The sequence below is a fragment of the Pelobates fuscus genome, chromosome 7 (genome assembly GCF_036172605.1).
Source record: "Pelobates fuscus isolate aPelFus1 chromosome 7, aPelFus1.pri, whole genome shotgun sequence".
Lineage (NCBI taxonomy): Eukaryota > Metazoa > Chordata > Amphibia > Anura > Pelobatidae > Pelobates > Pelobates fuscus.
In genome coordinates, this window is record NC_086323.1 from 106,304,640 (window position 1) to 106,324,079 (window position 19,440).

Consider the following 19,440-nt stretch of genomic DNA (forward strand, 5'->3'; position numbering starts at 1 on the left):
TAGTAGAAAATGAATACTAATGAGACCTGACCATGTATGATCGGATGATGCTAATATACTGAAAAGCTTTTTAGAGAATGAAGATGTGGGCAGTGTGTAAACGTGCAGAGATTCGGGGAAAACATTATAAGCCTAATTCTGCTTACTTTACGTTAGGTAGGTGAGTATTGTTTAATATCCGTTTGGTGCTATCCACGACCCTTGCACATATTTATATGAATTTCTTTAAAAAAAAAAATAAAGTTATAGCAATATTTAGGTCGGTTTTCCCAAATTTTGAGCCTATACTAAAACCTCAAATTGGTATTTTTTTTTTTCTTTAGGGTTTACTTATAAAAACCTCAAGCATTGTTGAATTTCTTTACATCGCATAAAGAATTGTGTGCCGTTACTAGTTCCACTAAAGGCTACTCTAGGCATCTACTACCATTTCAATAAAATAGTGTATTTTGTACATTATTCCTCTACCTTTCATCCTCCATAATAGCTTCTAATTCCTATACTTCTTCCTTAATAATAAACTCTTATAGAGTTACTATTTATTCTAAAAGTAATCCTGCAGTATATAAAGTTATTGTACTGCGGCGGGGCAGCATGTTTCAAAGAGTGCAAAGAGCTTGGTGGTAATCAGCCTTCAGGGATCCTGCTCCTTTGTTGGTGTAGGCATGAGGGGCGTCACTAGAGAGGTGTAGAGAGGGCCGTTACATCAGGGCCCATTGTGCTCCTCTCATCTTGTGACCTCCCCTGCACCCGATCGATAAGCAGCCTTCTCAACCACCATGGATCTGATTGTGCCACTCCTCCCTGCAAGGTAAGATCAGGGAAAGGGGAATATTCTTAAAAAAAAAATAAAAAAAAATATTAAAGTAAAAATTGTAAAGCTCTTCCCTATCCCACTCTCTACACCTCCTTGAACACAGTACACCCTCACAGACAACGAACCCCCCACACTAAGTACACTCCCACCAACACAGAGTACACCTTTGCATACACACACAGTGCACCCCTCACACACATCAACTCTTCACCCACATGCACACTTCGTCCCCACATACCTTCACCCCCACACACACACACACATACATACATGCTTCACCCCATTACCCCATCTCATATATATACACACACATACACATATATACACATTTTATAACTGCCTCCCTACTTTTGTCCCTGGCCCCTTATGTATGTGCCCCCCCCCCCCCCCCCCTAAGTATGAATCCTGGAGATGCCACTGATAAGGTAAATAATTAGTTGATAGATATCACACTGCTTGTTTACACAAGATAATGTTGCTTCCCCACCAGTTCATGTCTAAGATATGCTGATATTGTTTAGAGACAGACACCTATGACAAGCTGGGAGAGACAATGGAAGAATGTAAAGCTGGGGAGACGACTGTGAGCATCACAGGAGTCTTAGCCACCTTTTGCCTGTTTATAGTAATCATATCTGGCTGATGGACCTCACCAATGACTCTGGCCTGCCTTGATCTGTCATCTTTATTCTGCTTCACTGTGTATATGCAATCTGTCTGGTTTTGATAGCCTCTTAGGACATCATGCAGACTACATCACACTTGACACAGCATCCTTCACTTGCAAATTTGCCTGCTTCCTCCTTGCATCTTATTCTGTTCTTTTGTCCTCTTCAAACAATTTTTTACAAAATTGTAGTTCCACATTCTATCTATGAGTAAATCTGTCTGCCCTGGCAGTGTTATTTTCTACGTGTCTGAGTTAACATTCCATGCTCTTTCCCTTCCTGTGTGTCTTCCTCTAAGCCAGGGCTGTCCAACCTGCAGCCCCCCAGATGTTTCTGAACTACAACTGCCACGATTCTTTCAATGAAACAGATAGCCAAGGGGGAGGAGGGGTGGGCGCAGGTTTGACAGCCCTGCTCTAAGCCACTACTCTCCTGTGAATGTGTCATCACTGCTTCTGTCTGGTGTTTACCTGTCTGGTCCTTCCTCGATTTTTCTTTATCAACCTCAATCCCTATAGCAGGTCTTCCAACAGTACTGTCCAATATTGTGTTCTTGTCCTACCATTCCAGTTTTGTTCTCTGGTATCCCACATCTGGGGACATCAGGGAACCTTCCTCAGCCAGCAAAGTAAAAGTGCTGAGGGCACTAGATCGATGTAACTATAGCTGCAACGTAGCTGAAGGCATTTTCCTTTGAAGTTTGATTGATTCTTATTTTAATTAATTACTATCATGCTGTGAATATTTTTACTGTGCATTTGCACACCTGTTACACAGTAAACTGCATATGCAGAAGTTAAATGCCATGGTAAAATCAGGAAATCATGTAACTATGTAACTATGTAACTATGTAAGAAATGTATCACATTTGACTGCTAAGAGTTGTATCTCCCCTTTAATGTTATAAATTGTATTAAGCTGTCTATTGATGGAATGGATAGCTTTGGCGCTTGCTACAGAGACACAATACCCTGCAAATTTTAAACATGACTCTTAAAGTCATAAAATGACATATCCCACTTTTCCTTCTAAATTGTGCATTAATTGGCAATCAGTTGTTTCATATAAAACGTCTAATGCATTGTAAACTGCTTCAATCCCTTGGCAAACGGAGAGGCAGCAGTAGAGACCCCTACAAAGAAATTCACAGTATTTAACTTCTACTCTGTTTCAATTATTTGTTTTATCTAATCTGTTTACTGTGCATTAATCAGCCACATTTAAAAACTGTAATAGCATTGTGCCTGTGTATCCAATGAGTTAGTAGTAGCAAAATTATTATTCCCAGGCTGGAATCTCACAAAATGAATACATTTGTACAAAGTAAGGTACCTGTACAAAGCACAATGCTTGTACTTCTGTCTGTTCACGTCTTATGTAGTGGAACACAGTGGTCTTGTTATGAGGCATGTATTGATCTTAAATTATGTTTAATGTACAGTATTTAATCCATTGTCCAATTAACATAGTAAACAATGTGCAGAAAAAGCAGGACATGTGACTAATGGATTAAGCTATTATTATTTATTATTATTATTATCACCATTTATATAGCACCAACAGATTCTGTAGCACTTTACAATATTATTAGAGGGGGGATTTAACTATAAATAGGACAATTACAAGAAAACTTACAGGAACGATAGGTTGAAGAGGGCCCTGCTCAAACGAGCTTACAGTCTATAAGCTAGATATGGATATTTGAGTTAGAGACTACAGGTAGACCAGGTAGCATTAACATAGCAAATTCTAGTTTTTTTAAAGGACACTATAGGCACCAAAACAAATGTATCTTACTAAAGCAGTTTGGTGTGCAGACCATGCTCTTGCAGTCTCACTGCTCAATTATCTGCCATTCAGAAGTTAAATCACTTTGTTTATGCAGCTCTAGTTACACCTCCCTACATGTGATTTACACAGCCTTCCTAAATATTCCCTGCAAAGAGACATATAATGTAGGGACACTATAGTCACCTGAACAACTTTAGCTTAATGAAGCAGTTTTGGTGTATAGAACATGCCCCTGCAGCCTCACTGCTCAATCCTCTGCCATTTAGGAGTTAAATCCCTTTGTTTATGAACCCTAGTCACACCTCCCTGCATGTGACTTGCACAGCCTTCCATAAACACTTCCTGTAAAGAGAGCCCTATTTAGGCTTTCTTTATTGCAAGTTCTGTTTAATTAAGATTTTCTTATCCCCTGCTATGTTAATAGCTTGCTAGACCCTGCAAGAGCCTCCTGTGTGTGATTAAAGTCCAATTTAGAGATTGAGATACAATTATTTAAGGTAAATTACATCTGTTTGAAAGTGAAACCAATTTTTGTTTTCATGCAGGCTCTGTCAATCATAGCCAGGGGAGGTGTGGCTAGGGCTGCATAAACAGAAACAAAGTGATTTAACTCCTAAATGACAGTGAATTGAGCAGTGAAATTGCAGGGGAATGATCTATACACTAAAACTGCTTAATTTGGCTAAAGTAATGTAGGTGACTATACTTCTTTTACTGCATATTCTGTTTAGTTTAGAATTTCTTATCTCCTGCTCTATCAATAGCCAACTAGACCCTGCAAGAGCCCCTGTGTGTGAATAAAGTTCCATATACAGTGCTGGAAATTAAAAACAAAAACAAACAAAAAACATCTAAATTAAATTAACATCTGATTGAATATTACACTTTTTATCATGCAGGCTATTGTGGCTAGGGCTGCATAAACATAAATAAAAGTGATTTAATTCCTAAATAGCAGAGAAATGACAAGTGAGTCTGTAGGAGCATAGCCTACACTCTATTTAGCTAAAGTTGTTTCAATTACTGTAGAATCCCTTTAAGGGTTTGGTAACAAATGGATTAATTGTACATGCACAAAAACTTTTTTTATTACAGATTTTGATCAACCTTCACATGTTTCATTTTTTGTTGTAAAACTCTTTTCAGACATTCATACTGTTTCAAATATTCTCCATAGTGGATAACTAAGCATTACAATCTTTGTTGTAAATTTTTGTTGTAAAACTATTTTCAGACATTCATACTGTTACAAATATTCTCCTCTGTAGGGAAATCTGCAGGTTTTGAGAAAGAAAAAGGGACATTCACATGCTTTTTCTGCTTCAGCAGACCTGTCTGCATGGCCTTCTACACTGGATGCTCAGCCTGGAGGAAGTCAGTCAGCCAGGAGTCCTTGACATCAGGCTGACATGCCCTTTCAGTGGGCAGGCCTCCACATTTCCAGGTGGAACTGCCCATTGTGGGCCTCGACAGTGACACACAGGGCCGGACTGGGGAAAAAATTCGGCCCGGGCATTTTTTATTCACAGCGGCCCACTGAAAAGGGGGCGGGGCCAGATAGGGTGTGTTTTGTCATCCCCAATGACAAGCACGCCCCATCTCAAAGTGAGCATGTTGGTTCAATGCTCTTCCAGGGCATGAGAAAAGGGCCCTGTATTTGTTCTGCACAGTGCAAGCAAATGTAATAACATGCTTGCGTTGTGTTTGCTTTAAACTTGTCTCAGGGGTTTCCATAATTGGGATACTCACGGTATCCCATTTATGGAGACACTATGTGTTTGCTTAAATGGAATCTAGTGTGTGCATAGGGTATCCAGAGTGTGTATGTCAGAAATGTAGTGTGTGTGTAAGTGGTGCAGCGTCTGTGTGTAGGGGATCTAGTGTGTGTGAAGGAGTGCGTATAGGAGATCTAGTGAGTGTGTGTGTGAGTGGTGCAGCGTGTTTGGGGGCTGCTGTGTGTGTGAGGGGTGTAGTGTGCATTTGTGAGGAGTATAGTGTGTGTGGGAAGGTGCTGTGTGTGTGAGGGTGCAGTATGTGTGTGTGAGGGCGCTGTGTGTGTGGGCGCTGTGTGTGGGTGCTATGTGTTAGGGTGCTGTGCGAAGGTGATGTGTGTGTGTGTTAGGGTGCTGTGTGAGGGTTCTGTGTGTGTTAGGGTGCTATGTGAGTGAGGGTGCTGTGTGAGAGCTAGGGTGCTGTTTGTGCTAGGGTTCTGTTTGAGCTAGGGTGCTGGGTGAGTATGTTAGGGTGCTGGGTGAGTACGTTAGGGTGCTGGGTGAGTACGTTAGGGTGCTGGGTGAGTACGTTAGGGTGCTGGGTGAGTGTTAGGGTGCTGGGTGAGTATGTTAGGGTGCTGTGTGAGTATGTTAGGGTGCTGTGTGAGTATGTTAGGGTGCTGTGTGAGTATGTTAGGGTGCTGGGTGAGTATGTTAGGGTGCTGGGTGAGTATGTTAGGGTGCTGGGTGAGTGATAGGGTGCTGGGTGAGTGATAGGGTGCTGTGTGAGTGTTAGGGTGCTGTGTGAGTATGTTAGGGTGCTGTGTGAGCATGTTAGGGTGCTGTGTGAGTATGTTAGGGTGCTGTGTGAGTATGTTAGGGTGATGGGTGAATGTTAGGGTGCTGTGTGAGTGTTAGGGTGCTGGGTGAGTGTGTTAGGGTGCTGGGTGAATGTTAGGGTGCTGTGTGAGTATGTTAGGGTGCTGGGTGAGTATGTTAGGGTGCTGTGTGAGTATGTTAGGGTGCTGTGTGAGTATGTTAGGGTGCTGGGTGAGTATGTTAGGGTGCTGGGTGAGTGTTAGTCTGCTGGGTGAGTGATAGGGTGCTGTGTGAGCATGTTAGGGTGCTGTGTGAGCATGTTAGGGTGCTGTGTGAGTGTTAGGGTGCTGTGTGAGTATGTTAGGGTGCTGTGTGAGTATGTTAGGGTGATGGGTGAATGTTAGGGTGCTGTGTGAGTGTTAGGGTGCTGGGTGAGTGTGTTAGGGTGCTGGGTGAATGTTAGGGTGCTGTGTGAGTATGTTAGGGTGATGGGTGAATGTTGGGTGCTGTGTGAGTATGTTAGGGTGCTGTGTGAGTATGTTAGGGTGCTGGGTGAGTATGTTAGGGTGCTGGGTGAGTATGTTAGGGTGATGGGTGAATGTTAGGGTGCTGTGTGAGTGTTAGGGTGCTGGGTGAGTATGTTAGGGTGCTGGGTGAGTATGTTAGGGTGATGGGTGAATGTTAGGGTGCTGGGTGAGTGTGTTAGGGTGCTGGGTGAGTGTGTTAGGGTGCTGGGTGAGTGATAAGGTGCTGTGTGAGCATGTTAGGGTGCTGTGTGAGTATGTTAGGGTGCTGTGTGAGTATGTTAGGGTGCAGGGTGAGTATGTTAGGGTGATGGGTGAATGTTAGGGTGCTGTGTGAGTGTTAGGGTGCTGGGTGAGTATGTTAGGGTGCTGGGTGAGTATGTTAGGGTGCTGGGTGAGTGATAGGGTGCTGTGTGAGTATGTTAGGGTGCTGTGTGAGTGTTAGTCTGCTGGGTGAGTGATAGGGTGCTGTGTGAGCATGTTAGGGTGCTGTGTGAGCATGTTAGGGTGCTGTGTGAGCATGTTAGGGTGCTGTGTGAGTGTTAGGGTGCTGTGTGAGTATGTTAGGGTGCTGTGTGAGTATGTTAGGGTGATGGGTGAATGTTAGGGTGCTGTGTGAGTGTTAGGGTGCTGGGTGAGTGTGTTAGGGTGCTGGGTGAATGTTAGGGTGCTGTGTGAGTATGTTAGGGTGCTGTGTGAGTATGTTAGGGTGATGGGTGAATGTTAGGGTGCTGTGTGAGTGTTGGGTGCTGTGTGAGTATGTTAGGGTGCTGGGTGAGTATGTTAGGGTGCTGGGTGAGTATGTTAGGGTGCTGGGTGAGTATGTTAGGGTGATGGGTGAATGTTAGGGTGCTGTGTGAGTGTTAGGGCGCTGGGTGAGTATGTTAGGGTGCTGGGTGAGTATGTTAGGGTGATGGGTGAATGTTAGGGTGCTGTGTGAGTGTTAGGGTGCTGGGTGAGTGTGTTAGGGTGCTGGGTGAGTGATAGGGTGCTGTGTGAGCATGTTAGGGTGCTGTGTGAGTATGTTAGGGTGCTGTGTGAGTATGTTAGGGTGATGGGTGAATGTTAGGGTGCTGTGTGAGTGTTAGGGTGCTGTGTGAGTATGTTAGGGTGCTGTGTGAGTATGTTAGGGTGATGGGTGAATGTTAGGGTGCTGTGTGAGTGTTAGGGTGCTGGGTGAGTATGTTAGGGTGCTGGGTGAGTATGTTAGGGTGATGGGTGAATGTTAGGGTGCTGTGTGAGTGTTAGGGTGCTGGGTGAGTATGTTAGGGTGCTGTGTGAGTATGTTAGGGTGATGGGTGAATGTTAGGGTGCTGTGTGAGTATGTTAGGGTGCTGTGTGAGTATGTTAGGGTGATGGGTGAATGTTAGAGTGCTGTGTGAGTGTTAGAGTGCTGTGTGAGTATGTTAGGGTGCTGTGTGAGTATGTTAGGGTGATGTGTGAGTGTTAGGGTGCTGTGTGAGTATGTTAGGGTGATGGGTGAATGTTAGGGTGCTGTGTGAGTGTTAGGGTGCTGGGTGAGTATGTTAGGGTGCTGTGTGAGTATGTTAGGGTGATGGGTGAATGTTAGGGTGCTGTGTGAGTGTTAGGGTGCTGTGTGAGTTTGTTAGGGTGCTGTGTGAGTATGTTAGGGTGATGGGTGAATGTTAGGGTGCTGTGTGAGTGTTAGGGTGCTGTGTGAGTATGTTAGGGTGCTGTGTGAGTATGTTAGGGTGCTGTGTTAGTATGTTAGGGTGATGGGTGAATGTTAGGGTGCTGTGTGAGTGTTAGGGTGCTGGGTGAGGGTGATGTGTGTATTTGCAAGGATTGTGTATTGGGGAGGCAGGTAAATGCCAATATTGAGTTGGTTTTTTTTTAATAAAAATAAATAGATTATATAGATTATATCCCCCCCCCCCTTTCCTTCTTACCTGTAGCCTGGAAGGGGGGGGAGCGCTGACATCCATCCCTGGTGGTCCTCGTGGTAAGTGAACTCTAGCCTTCGGGCTAGAGTTCACTCTCGCGAGACCGGGCCGGTTGCCATGGCAACGGCCCGGATCTCGCGAGAGAAACCCGGCGGAGCTGCAAGTTAGAGCTCCGCCGGGTCCGCTTCACCAGGCTGGCTCCCTCCCTCTCTCTCCCAGCCGGCGGCCGCATTTAAGAGCATGTGGGCCGGTGAGGGAGATCTTCGATCTCCCCACCGGCCCTTCATGCAACACAGCGGGGCCGGCGCTCGGATAGCGCCGGCCCTGCATAGACCGGCTGGATCTCCCCGGCCTCGGCCCGTGGCCATCGCGGCCCACCGGGCATTTGCCCGGTTTGCCCGATGGCCAGTCCGGGCCTGGTGACACAAGTTGCAACATTGGCAGTGTTCCCATAAGGCACAATATTGGGAGGTAGCAAACCTTTGATTCACGCTATCTCACAGAGCTGGAGAAGGGAGCCACATTGTTCGCAATTTTGCATGGGCTGAAGACTATGCAAATCTTCCTAAAATAAATGTTTGATGTAAAGGGGCAGGTTTATAGCTACAGCTGTTTTTTTTTTTTTAAATTCTTTATTTTTGTTGTGCGTGATATAACAATGGGCTTGGTCAGCCACAATAGCAGTTCCAAGCAGTAATGTAATAAACAGTTATAACAGAACGTGGTATAGGAGTATACAGCACATTTTTAGTTTTGGATGGTAACAGGATAGGGTCTAACGCTTCAACCGCTTGTATAGAATTAGACAGGTTAAACAGTAGTATTAGTAGGTGCTTAAACGTGCGTGTGTTTTGTTTAAGCGTTGTATAGTGAAGCAGGCTTGGGTGTAGAGTGAAAGTGCAAATTACAGGATTGTTGCAGGCTAATTGGCAGCTGTTACATGTCATAATATGCTGAGAGATGTGGCTAGCTGCGCGTAGTGTGGTAGAGTAGAGTGTATGATCAGAGTCACGCTTTACATCAGTAGTTTACATAACAATTTGCCAAGCTGTAGACTGAGTATAAACATGCATAAAACCAGGAAACCAAAACAATACAGATGAACAGGAGATTAGTTCTAGTTTCTAAATTATGTAGTAATTGTTGCTTAATTCGGCTGTGCGAGCGTAGTGTGTTCGGTTGTGGGTGTGAGCTGGATTTTCGCTAGGTTTGCGTGAGATGAAGTTACTGGGGCTATAACCCCTTATCTCCCTCTATCGAGTGGGAGAGCTAGAGGGTGTATACCCTGTTCTGCTGCTCAGGACGGGAGGGTCACGTTAAGGGCTTGTGGTAAGCTGTGCCTGTGCCGTGGTAACCGGCGGCCGTGTCGGTGTGAGACAACCAAGTTCTGTGTGGGTTTGATCAGGTGTAAGACGTAAGAAGTGGTTGGGGGGATGAGGCCCGTGGTTGGAGTGCCCGGGCACCACGTAAGCCCAGGAGGGGCTTTTTACCCCTGTGTGCTGTGGATCTCGGTCTTTATGATACTTGGCCGTGCTAGGCCTATTTCTGGCATAAGAAGGGGCTAGATCTTGCTAACAGCGTGTGCGCTGAATACAGTTGTGGGGCGGTGCCTTTGGGATGGTGCTGTCTGAGATACTGGCGTCTATATTGGGATTGTCCCTCAATGCGGTAGTGGCTCTGTCCTAGACCCTGTGCTTTGCCCTGGTTAACTAGGGGCAGTATGACATAGTAGGAGGCCCAACAGTGATATGCTGGGGGGCAACCATAAGGATACGTGGTAAGCCCCTAAATTGAGGTGGGAGTCTATGGGAGAGCCCTATGGGTACAGCGAGGTTAGCGTGCCAATACAGCCGGCCTGATCCCTGGTAAGTAACCTAAGAGAGGCCATATTTCCTGAAGAGTGGCCGGGGTGTTAACCCTAGTCCCTAAATTCACGTGTCGACGTGATAAGTAGTATCTGAGAATGGGTGTATTTCAAAGCTAGTAACCTTAACAACATAATAACAAAACATAACATAAGGGAGAGGTTAAGTCTCTGGAAGGTTGTATTTCGACCAGAACGTCAGGTGTCCCCTTCTGTGTCCGGGTGAGTACCTTGGGTGTAGGTCATTGGTGTTGTTCAGCCGATGATCCAAGTGTGTCTCATGGGACAGTTTGTGAATCGGGCCCCATGTTCATTAGATCACCCAGTCCCTGGAACAACAACAAAAAAGGGTATGTGGGGGGCCTTTAGTCCACCTGTAGTGTCAGCGAGAGCCCGACAGTAGTGCCGACTGGTTGGCGTTTCTCGGGACAAATGTCTCGGAGGTGGCCGGGTTTCCCATACGGGAGCTGGGATGCTTGCCAGGTTGCTGAATGGCATCTTGAGGGAGGCCCCATGCCGCCAAGTGCTTCCTTGCCACTGGGAGGTGGGATACTAGATAGGTGTCGGTCCCGTGGAGTACTTGGAGTTTACGGGGTGGGCGCCATTGGTACTGTATGTTGTGTGCGCGGAGTAGGGTGGTAAGTGGCCTGAGGGCTGCGCGCCATTGCATCGTACCTCTAGAGAGATCTGCGTAGAATAGAAGGGACATGTCCTCAAAGACATATGGCGTATTTCCCTTGGTGGCTGCCATTACGGCCATTTTATCCTGGCGTTTATTGAATTTGACAATAATGTCCCTGGGTGCTGTCTGTGGGGCTGTCGTGGGTTTGGGTATGCGGAATACGCCGTCAATATTCACGCCCTTGGCCTGTCTGATGGGGAGAATTGTGCTTACCAGCCGTCGGATTAGATGAGGCACCTCTGCATCCGAGACAGACTCCGCTATCCCTCTGATCTTGAGGTTTTGCGCCCGCCGCGTGTCCTCCATAGCCGCCATTTTGTGTTCTGCTTGGATGTGTTGCTGTTGTAGAGCAGCGACATCTCTCTGCAGAGCGGCAAGTTGCTGTGTATGGCTCGTTGTGGTACGTTCAGCGACATCCACGCGGTCTGATAGGCCTTGGATGTCCCTCCTCATTTCTGCCATGTCGGCCTGGATGCCCCGGCGTAGCTCGGCCAGCAACTCCCTCATCTCCACCTTCGTAACCGGAGTTGCGTCCGTCTGTGCTTTGGGTGTTGTCGTTGGCTTCAAAGCAGGTAAGACAGACTCTTCTTGGTCCGAGAATGGGTCGTCGGAGTTGGCAAAGTCGTCCACATAGCCTGCGTAGTCCGCCATGTTGGGCTCTAAGGCCCCTTGTGCTCTTCGCCACAGGTCCCCAATACTTGCTCCCGGACGTGTTCCGTCCGATTTCAGCTTTTTGCATTTCTTTCCCATGCTACCTAGGTTGTAGTAGCTGTTAGCTTGGTCGTATGATTTGATTTTGGGGGGATAATATTGTGTAGTTTGTAGGTAATAAGCTGGTATTATCACGGAGCTCTCTGGAGATGCGACCGCTCTGTTCGGCTGTTGGCTCCGCCCCCTCACTACAGCTGTTTTTATTTTGCAAATCACTGCTATTATAGTACACAGTGGTCCAGAAGAGCAGAACAGGGGAACGTCTAAACCATAACCTCTGTAATAAACATATGTTGTTGGGGTGTTTGGAATGGCCATTGAAAGTATGAAAACAAAATCAATAAGTTGCAAAACAATGACTGAGCGGTTCTCAAGGTGACATACCTCCCAACATACACCATGATTGCTACCAATCACGTTATCTTGCTTTATTAAGGGTGCACCATAAGGGTGCACCAAAAGAATAAGAAATGGCAGGACAAGAGCCTGAAATCAGTACTGTTCTGCAAGGTTCGAGAAAGCTGGGAGGCCTACACTGAGGACATGTTTGTGATTTGGAGGATGGCTTTAGATGAATAGGCTTTAAATATATAGACTATACAGTATGGCCATATTGAACCTTTTTGTTATTGGCAAATAATGGTGAGCTATGAAATCATCTTAAAAAAAACAGTCAAATATTTTCCGTTCTTGTTTCATTCATTTGTGATTAACTTGATAGTGGTTTCGAGAGAATCACCATATAGTCTTTCACTTTTTTTTCTCCACAATCATATGTGTGATCCTTATTGCTCAGATATGTATACAGATTCTGAACCTAGGTGTTAAGAGAATAGCTCCCAACTGATTCCTCTTCTGCAACTGTCACTAGTCTAATACTATCCTCACCTTTTGTGTCATTTTACCCCACTCCCTCTAGCATGTAAGCTCATGGAGCAGGGCCCTCAACCCCTCTGTTCCTGTGTGTCCAACTTGGCTGGTTACAATTACATGTCTGTTCGTCCACCCATTGTAAAGCGCTGCGGAATTTGACGGCGTTCTATAAATATCATAATAATAATAATAATAATAATAATATAGATATAATTCTAGTATACATACAGAATAATGCATTTCTTTTAGTTAATATTTTTTTTAAAATAGAATAGACACATATAACATAAAAACAGTTAAATAATATGAAGCCATTTAAAGCATGACAGACAAATCCATGTAATATATGTATTAAAGAATAAAAATATGTTTACGATGAACCTCTCATCCAAAGTGCCAAGGTTACCAGACATCATAAATATTGGTCCAGCCTTACTTGACTACATAATTTCTTTGGAGTGCAAACCTTCTGGATTCTCTCCACAATACTTAGTCACAATATATATGATGTACTCTATTGGAAAATACATAATTAAAATTCTATAAACTGGATTAATCAATCTGTTGTTGTTTTAAGTCAATTAATATGTCTTAACATACATTTTTCTATCAGAATTTTAAAATTGCTTGGCGAAATGTTTCCCAAATTGTATTTAAAATAAATTTTCTGCCATGTGTATGCAATATTTAACTATGTGCAGTTCAGGAGACGTGTTTGTGATAGATACATTTTTAATTTGGAAAGGAAAATAATTTTGTACAATCTGCATTGATAACTCAAACTACATAAAAGAAAAAAAAATAGTAAAAGTAAAACATTTGCATTTCTAAATTTAATTTCTACCAATTTAATACTTATATTTTATACTAAATATTTACAAGAATGTTGTTGACCTTCTAAGTTTCACTATTTAGGAACGACAGTCCCTATTTTGGGCCCGAACTCATCTGTCCCTCTTTGCTATCCCACTGTCCCTCTTTTCTACGAGCTCTATATTGTTGGTATGTCTGAGTTTATAACAGAGCTCCACAGCAATAATACTCTCAGTAATCTGTCTTTAAACTACAATAAATGTGTTTAGGAAATCATGATTCAAATGTGTTAGTATACACCATAATCCTATACTTTCTCTTGTTTTTCTGTAATAGAAAACAGGCTTGTTTAACACATTTACGTTTTGTCGAACTATAGGCTACCGAGATAGTATAACTGCAAGATAAATCATTAGTCAGTTATTTCAAGGTAGGTATGGTAAACATGAGGAAATGTTAAACATAACAACAGAATGCAACAGATTGGTCTTACTGAAAAAATATGGGCCTTGGCCAAGCCTTGACTAACTTCGGTCCTTTGAGCATTGCGAACAAACTAAAGGCAGTGTTCCAAACTTGCGGAGCTACACTGAAATAAGCATGGCCGCAAAGAGTAGAATGATATATATTTGACTGAGATAACTGTTAAATCCCTGTTGTTCAAACAGTATTTCACACCTTTCCAGAGATGCCCTTACTAATCCCTCATTCTCCTGTGTGAACTTTGGCAACCTTTCCTCATCATTTGTTGTAGCACATCATAAACGATCATTTGTAATGCAGGCTTCCTTTCCATGGCATGTAATAATCCTACAGACTTTCTGAATGAACAATATTGATAGAGAGAAATAGAAACAATACATATGTCAGAAGATTTGATTTTACTGTGATGTAAGCGTGTTTTTACACCAACATGATACCAGTGGACCCAGGCTGGTATATTTAAATTTCATAGAGGCAGCACTCACAGATTAAATTCAAAGTGTATTTCAGATTTTAGGGCAATATAGTGAAACTGAAAATATAGCGTTTTTTTCTTAATTCAGCTGTTTTGGCATACAATTTAAAATTCAGTTTAAATTTCAACAATATGCATTTTGCGAATAACCCCTGTGCCCCCTGGAGGACAAGACTGTTCATTACATCAAAAGAGAACTAGGAATTATGCTGCCTTCCTGAAGTAGAGAGGTGAACACATGTGCGTTCAATGCACGTATCAGGATAATTGAGACTTACCTATCAGACTGCCCAGATTTGCTTATAAGTTAGCCAATCAAAAGTGTTCTGACTGAAAAGCATTTACCAGCTGGCTGGGGATTTACCATTCTGTAAATTCTGTAAATCATTCTGCAAATTATCTGCATCCTGCAACTAATATGTATCTATAAAATTAATATAAATATGAACAAAAAATAAAAATAAACACAATCTAAATTGCTCTTGTGTTTTCAGCTTTGGTGATTTTTTTTTTTTTTTTTATATTCTCTAATACAGTGTTGATATTTAGTTAACACTAGTTGTTTAACCTGTTGGTCAAATTAGGCTTTTAATTCTCATTAAATTGTAATCATTCTATACATCCCCCCTGTCTCTCTTTTTCTTTCTTTATTTTCTTTACTTTTTTATTTTAATTTGCTTGACGGTTACTGAAAATCCCATATCATACTCAACCAGACCCCAACCATTTTTTCGGGGAGGGGGTTTATTTAAAGTGCCCTATATTTTTAATTAGGTTGGTCACCCCCCCCCCCCCCCCCCCCCAAAAAAAAAAAAGAAAATAGAAGTCTTAAAGTATTTTTATTTATTTGGAATCCAGTACAAAACAAAGCTGCCAGTGTTGCCTTTCACGCCTCCATTCAACTTCAGCAAGGACCTCAGGCAGTCCAATCAACGGCTTCTCATAAAGAAGCCTTTGATTGTACCATTTCACCGGCTCAATGCACATGTGTTGTATTTCAACCCGCGAGGGAAGGTAGAGAGGGAGTGGAAAGGGAGACTGGGAAGGTGGGAAATATAATAAAAAAAAACACTATTGAGTGTAAGGGATGTGGGGAGAGCTCAACTCAGTGAAGGAGAGAGGGAAGAGAGAAAAAAACACTTCTTCTTGCATGAATTGAGAAGCTAAATATGTTGCCAGGGTGCAGTGCACAGTGACCACACAGGGTCATCTTTAATATTGATAGGACCCTGGGCAAGCATTTCATTGGGCCCCCTGGGCCCTTGACATGCAATCACATCCTCCATTCCCCAATCCATCAGCAGAACTAAAGTAGAGAGGGCACAGGTGCAATCATTTTTTGGGCCGTGCAATTGCAAGGGTGGCTAAATGATAGATCCCCATCTGTCTTGCAACTCCAACAATGCTTTGACAGCTGGTGCTCTACCATTTTCCCATGCTTACAGGGTTGTATTTTGTACTAAGCAGTGTTTGTGTGTTTGAATGTAGGCATGTTTTTGTATGGAGTATGTTTGTGTAAATGTAGGGGTGTGTTTGTATGTGGTGTTAGCGTTTGAATGAAAGCATGCATTTATGTGTAATGTTTGTTTTTGAATGGAGGGGTGTGTTTATATATATTTTTGGTGTTTAACACAAAGGTGTGTTTGTATGTACTATTGACGTTTCAATGCATGACTGCATTTGCATGTAGTGTTGATGTTTGAATGCAGGGGGGTACTTGTGTGTAATGTTGGCGTTTTGAATGCTGAGATGTATGCACATGTACACATACACTGCCACACACTGTAATACACATAAACACACAAATACACACACACACACACAGAAACACATGCAGACACACAGATATAACACTGCCACTCACACTGACACACATGCAGACACAGACTGACACAGATACACACACAGATACACGACCTGACACCTGCAGACACATATATACAAACACTGACACATGTGGATACTCAGACACACTGACACACATGCAAATGCACTGACTCTATACAGATTCACAGACAGATATACACACACAGGTACACACACTGACAGGGCGGTGCAAGGATTTTTGCCGTGCTAGGCAAAAGAAAAATGTGCTGCCCTCCCCCCCATGTGACATCACAATGCCCCACCCATGTGATCTGCCATATGAACTAACACCAGTGCTGCACACAGTGTGTGTTTACATTAAAAAGCCTGCAGAGACAGGCTATAGACACCAGAACCACAACATTAAGCTGCAGTGGCTCTGGGGACTATAGTGTCCCTTTAATGTGAGATAAAGTGGAGATTAGTGCCATGAATAATATACCAGATTGCCTACTTACAACCAGATGAGGATGATGATGGACTGCAGTCTGGCTCCACTGGTCTGGTGTAGAACAGGCTCTTTGGCGGCTGTTTGTAACTGTGGTCACAAAAGTCAATGTTCTGGGGGAACATGAAGCAGCTCAATTTTTTTGGGCCCCTTGCACAGCTCAAGGTCTGGGCCCCCAGAGCCTGACGGTGAGTATGCTCATTAGGCCCACCCATAAGTCCACCTACATGTTCCACCCATTTTGCTCACAGGGAGTGGAGTGTGTAGGGGATGTGTTATGTGTTAGTGTAGAAGATCTAAAGTGTGTGCTTATGGAATGTAGTGTATAGGGATAGCAGTTTGTGTAGGTAATGCAGTGTGTTTGTGTGCAAGGGATGCATTGTGTGAATCTGTGTTTGCATGTGTAAGGGATGCATGGTGTGTTTCTGTGTATGTAAGGGATGCAGTGTGTGTGTCTGTAAGAGGTGCATTGAGTGTGTGTAAGAGATGCATTATGTTTCTGTGTGTGTAGAGAAGCAGTGTGTGTGTGTGTGTGTGTGTGTGTGTGTGTGTGTGTAAGGGATGCATTGTGTGTTTCTGTGTATGTGTGCAAGGGATGCATTGTCTTTGTGTGTACATAGTTACATAGTTACATAGCTGAAAAGAGACTTGCGTCCATCAAGTTCAGCCTTTCTCACTTATGTTTTTGCTGTTGATCCAAAAGAAGGCAAAAAACCTAGTCTGAAGCACTTCCAATTTTGCCACAAACTAGGAAACAAATCCTTCTTGACCCCAAAATAGCAGTCAGACGTCTCCTTGGATCAAGCAGCTATTACCCCACTAATTAGAAATTATGTCCCTGTATTTTATGTTTTTGTAAGTATTTATCCAATTGCAGTTTAAAAATCTGTAATGACTCTGATAAAACCACCTCTTCAGGCAGAGAATTCCATATCCTTATTGCTCTTAGTGTAAAAAAACCTTTTCTTTGCCTTAGATGAAATCTCTTTTCTTCCATCCTAAATGTGTGACCTCGTGTCCTATGTATAGCACTGTTTATGAATAGATTTCCAGATAAAGGTTTGTACTGGCCCCGAATATATTTGTATAAAGTTATCATATCCCCTCTCAGGCGCTGTTTTTCCAAACTAAACAGATTTAATTTTTTTAACCTTTCTTCATAACTAAAATGTTCCATTCCTTTTATCAATTTTGTAGCTCGTCTCTGGACTTTTTCTAGTGCCATGATATCTTTCTTTAGAACAAAAATTGCACACCATATTCAAGGTGTGGTCTTACCAGCGATTTATAAAGAGGCAAAATTATATTTTCATCCCGAGAATTTATGCCCCTATGTATACATGACAAAACCTTACTGGCCTTAGCAACTGCAGATTTACATTGCATATTTCTGCCTGATGTAATGTGTAATGGATGCATTGTATGTTTTTCTGTGTGTAAGAGATGCATGGTGTGCTTCTGTGTGTGTAGAGATGCATTGTGTGTTTCTGTGTATGTATCGGGAAGCATTGTGTGTGTAGTGTGAAAGAGAGAGTTTGTGGGGTAGGATAGGGGCTGAGTCCTACCAATCTCCCCTGTCCCCCACCCTATTAGTGATCTCTCCTCTCCCCTCCCCCTCAGTGGTCTCTTCTCTCCTTCTCTGTCCCTTAGTGGTCTCTCCTCTCCCCCACCCCATTAGTGGTCTCTCCTTTCCCCCCCTCCCTGTCAGTGGTCTCTACTCTATTCCCCCGCCTTCCGTAGTGCACTATCCTCTTCCTCCCCCTTTCCATTAGTGATCTCTCCTCTCCCTCATCCCCCTAGTGGTCTCTGCTTTCCTCTGCCCCAAAATTGCTGACCAGTTTGCCTTTGAAAATAGTAGAATGGGTTTTCTGATGTCAAAATAATTAAACTGTTTTTTTTTTGTTTGTTTTTTTAACATATATATACATTAGAGAAAATGTGAAGGACAAGTAGGACTCCGTATATATAAAAAATATGCATATATCTTAAGAAATATGAATATGTTTATAACCATCTAATTTTTTTAATTGACCTGCATGATTATATGTCAACTGAATTTGTACATTTTCATGATTAAAAAGTAACATTTGGCTAGGACTCTTTAAATGGTTATTTTCGTGGTCATGTAAGGTCTTATTTGGAGCAGAACCTTGACTTTATTTCTTCTTCTTTATTTTTTAGGGAGAGTAAAATTTGAAGATGAGGCCTACAGGAGCCTGCTACTTCTTAAAAATTATCCTGATGACTATTTTCTATTTGGGCTATCATGCCCAGAAACACCCCAGTATGGACATTGCAGTGATTTTGGTGGGCACCTCAGACGAGGTAGCCATAAAAGATGTCCACGAGAAAGATGACTTCCACCACCTTTCTGTGACACCAAGAGTGGCTCTGGTCACCATGAATGAGTCTGATCCCAAAAGTATCATCACAAGAATATGTGATCTTATGTCTGACAAGAAGGTTCAAGGAGTTGTATTTGGCGATGACACTGACCAGGAGGCCATTGCTCAAATTTTGGACTTTATCTCTGCGCAGACACTCACTCCCATTCTAGGCATTCATGGTGGATCATCGATGATCATGGCTGACAAGGTAGGTTTGTTTTTTCTTATAATTGTTTGTCAAAACTTTGAGCTAAAGAAAGGTAAAAACACTGACCAAGAAAGCTACAGAGAGCTGTTATTGGTTCATTCTTGTGATTTTGTGTCTTACAATTGTGGTTTATATATATATATATATATATATATATATTTAAACTCAAACTTCTCAAGACATGCTTCTTTAACCGAAGATTCTTTGATACTCAATAACTAATTTCTCTGTTTGGTGCCCCTCAATTCATCTGATCGAATCCCTTCCCAACATCCCTCTTTCCCTATCTTTCATCATGATCCTTACTTTCCATATCCAATTCAATTTTGCTAAATAAAATATGTACCATAGCTCAATGGAACTTTTATTGTTCTATATTATGTACTACATACCCT

At 42.9% G+C, this 19,440-nt stretch overlaps 1 protein-coding gene across 1 annotated transcript in view; it reads left to right on the forward strand.

The window, feature by feature from the left end:
• Positions 1 to 19,440, forward strand: part of GRIN2B (glutamate ionotropic receptor NMDA type subunit 2B) — a 527,768-nt gene that overhangs the window by 162,469 nt on the left and 345,859 nt on the right. Inside the window, exon 3 of the mRNA XM_063426354.1 lies at positions 18,632 to 19,045. Within this exon, the coding sequence (XP_063282424.1) occupies positions 18,650 to 19,045 (396 nt within the window). The 5' untranslated portion in view covers positions 18,632 to 18,649. The remainder of the gene's footprint in view (positions 1 to 18,631; positions 19,046 to 19,440) is intronic.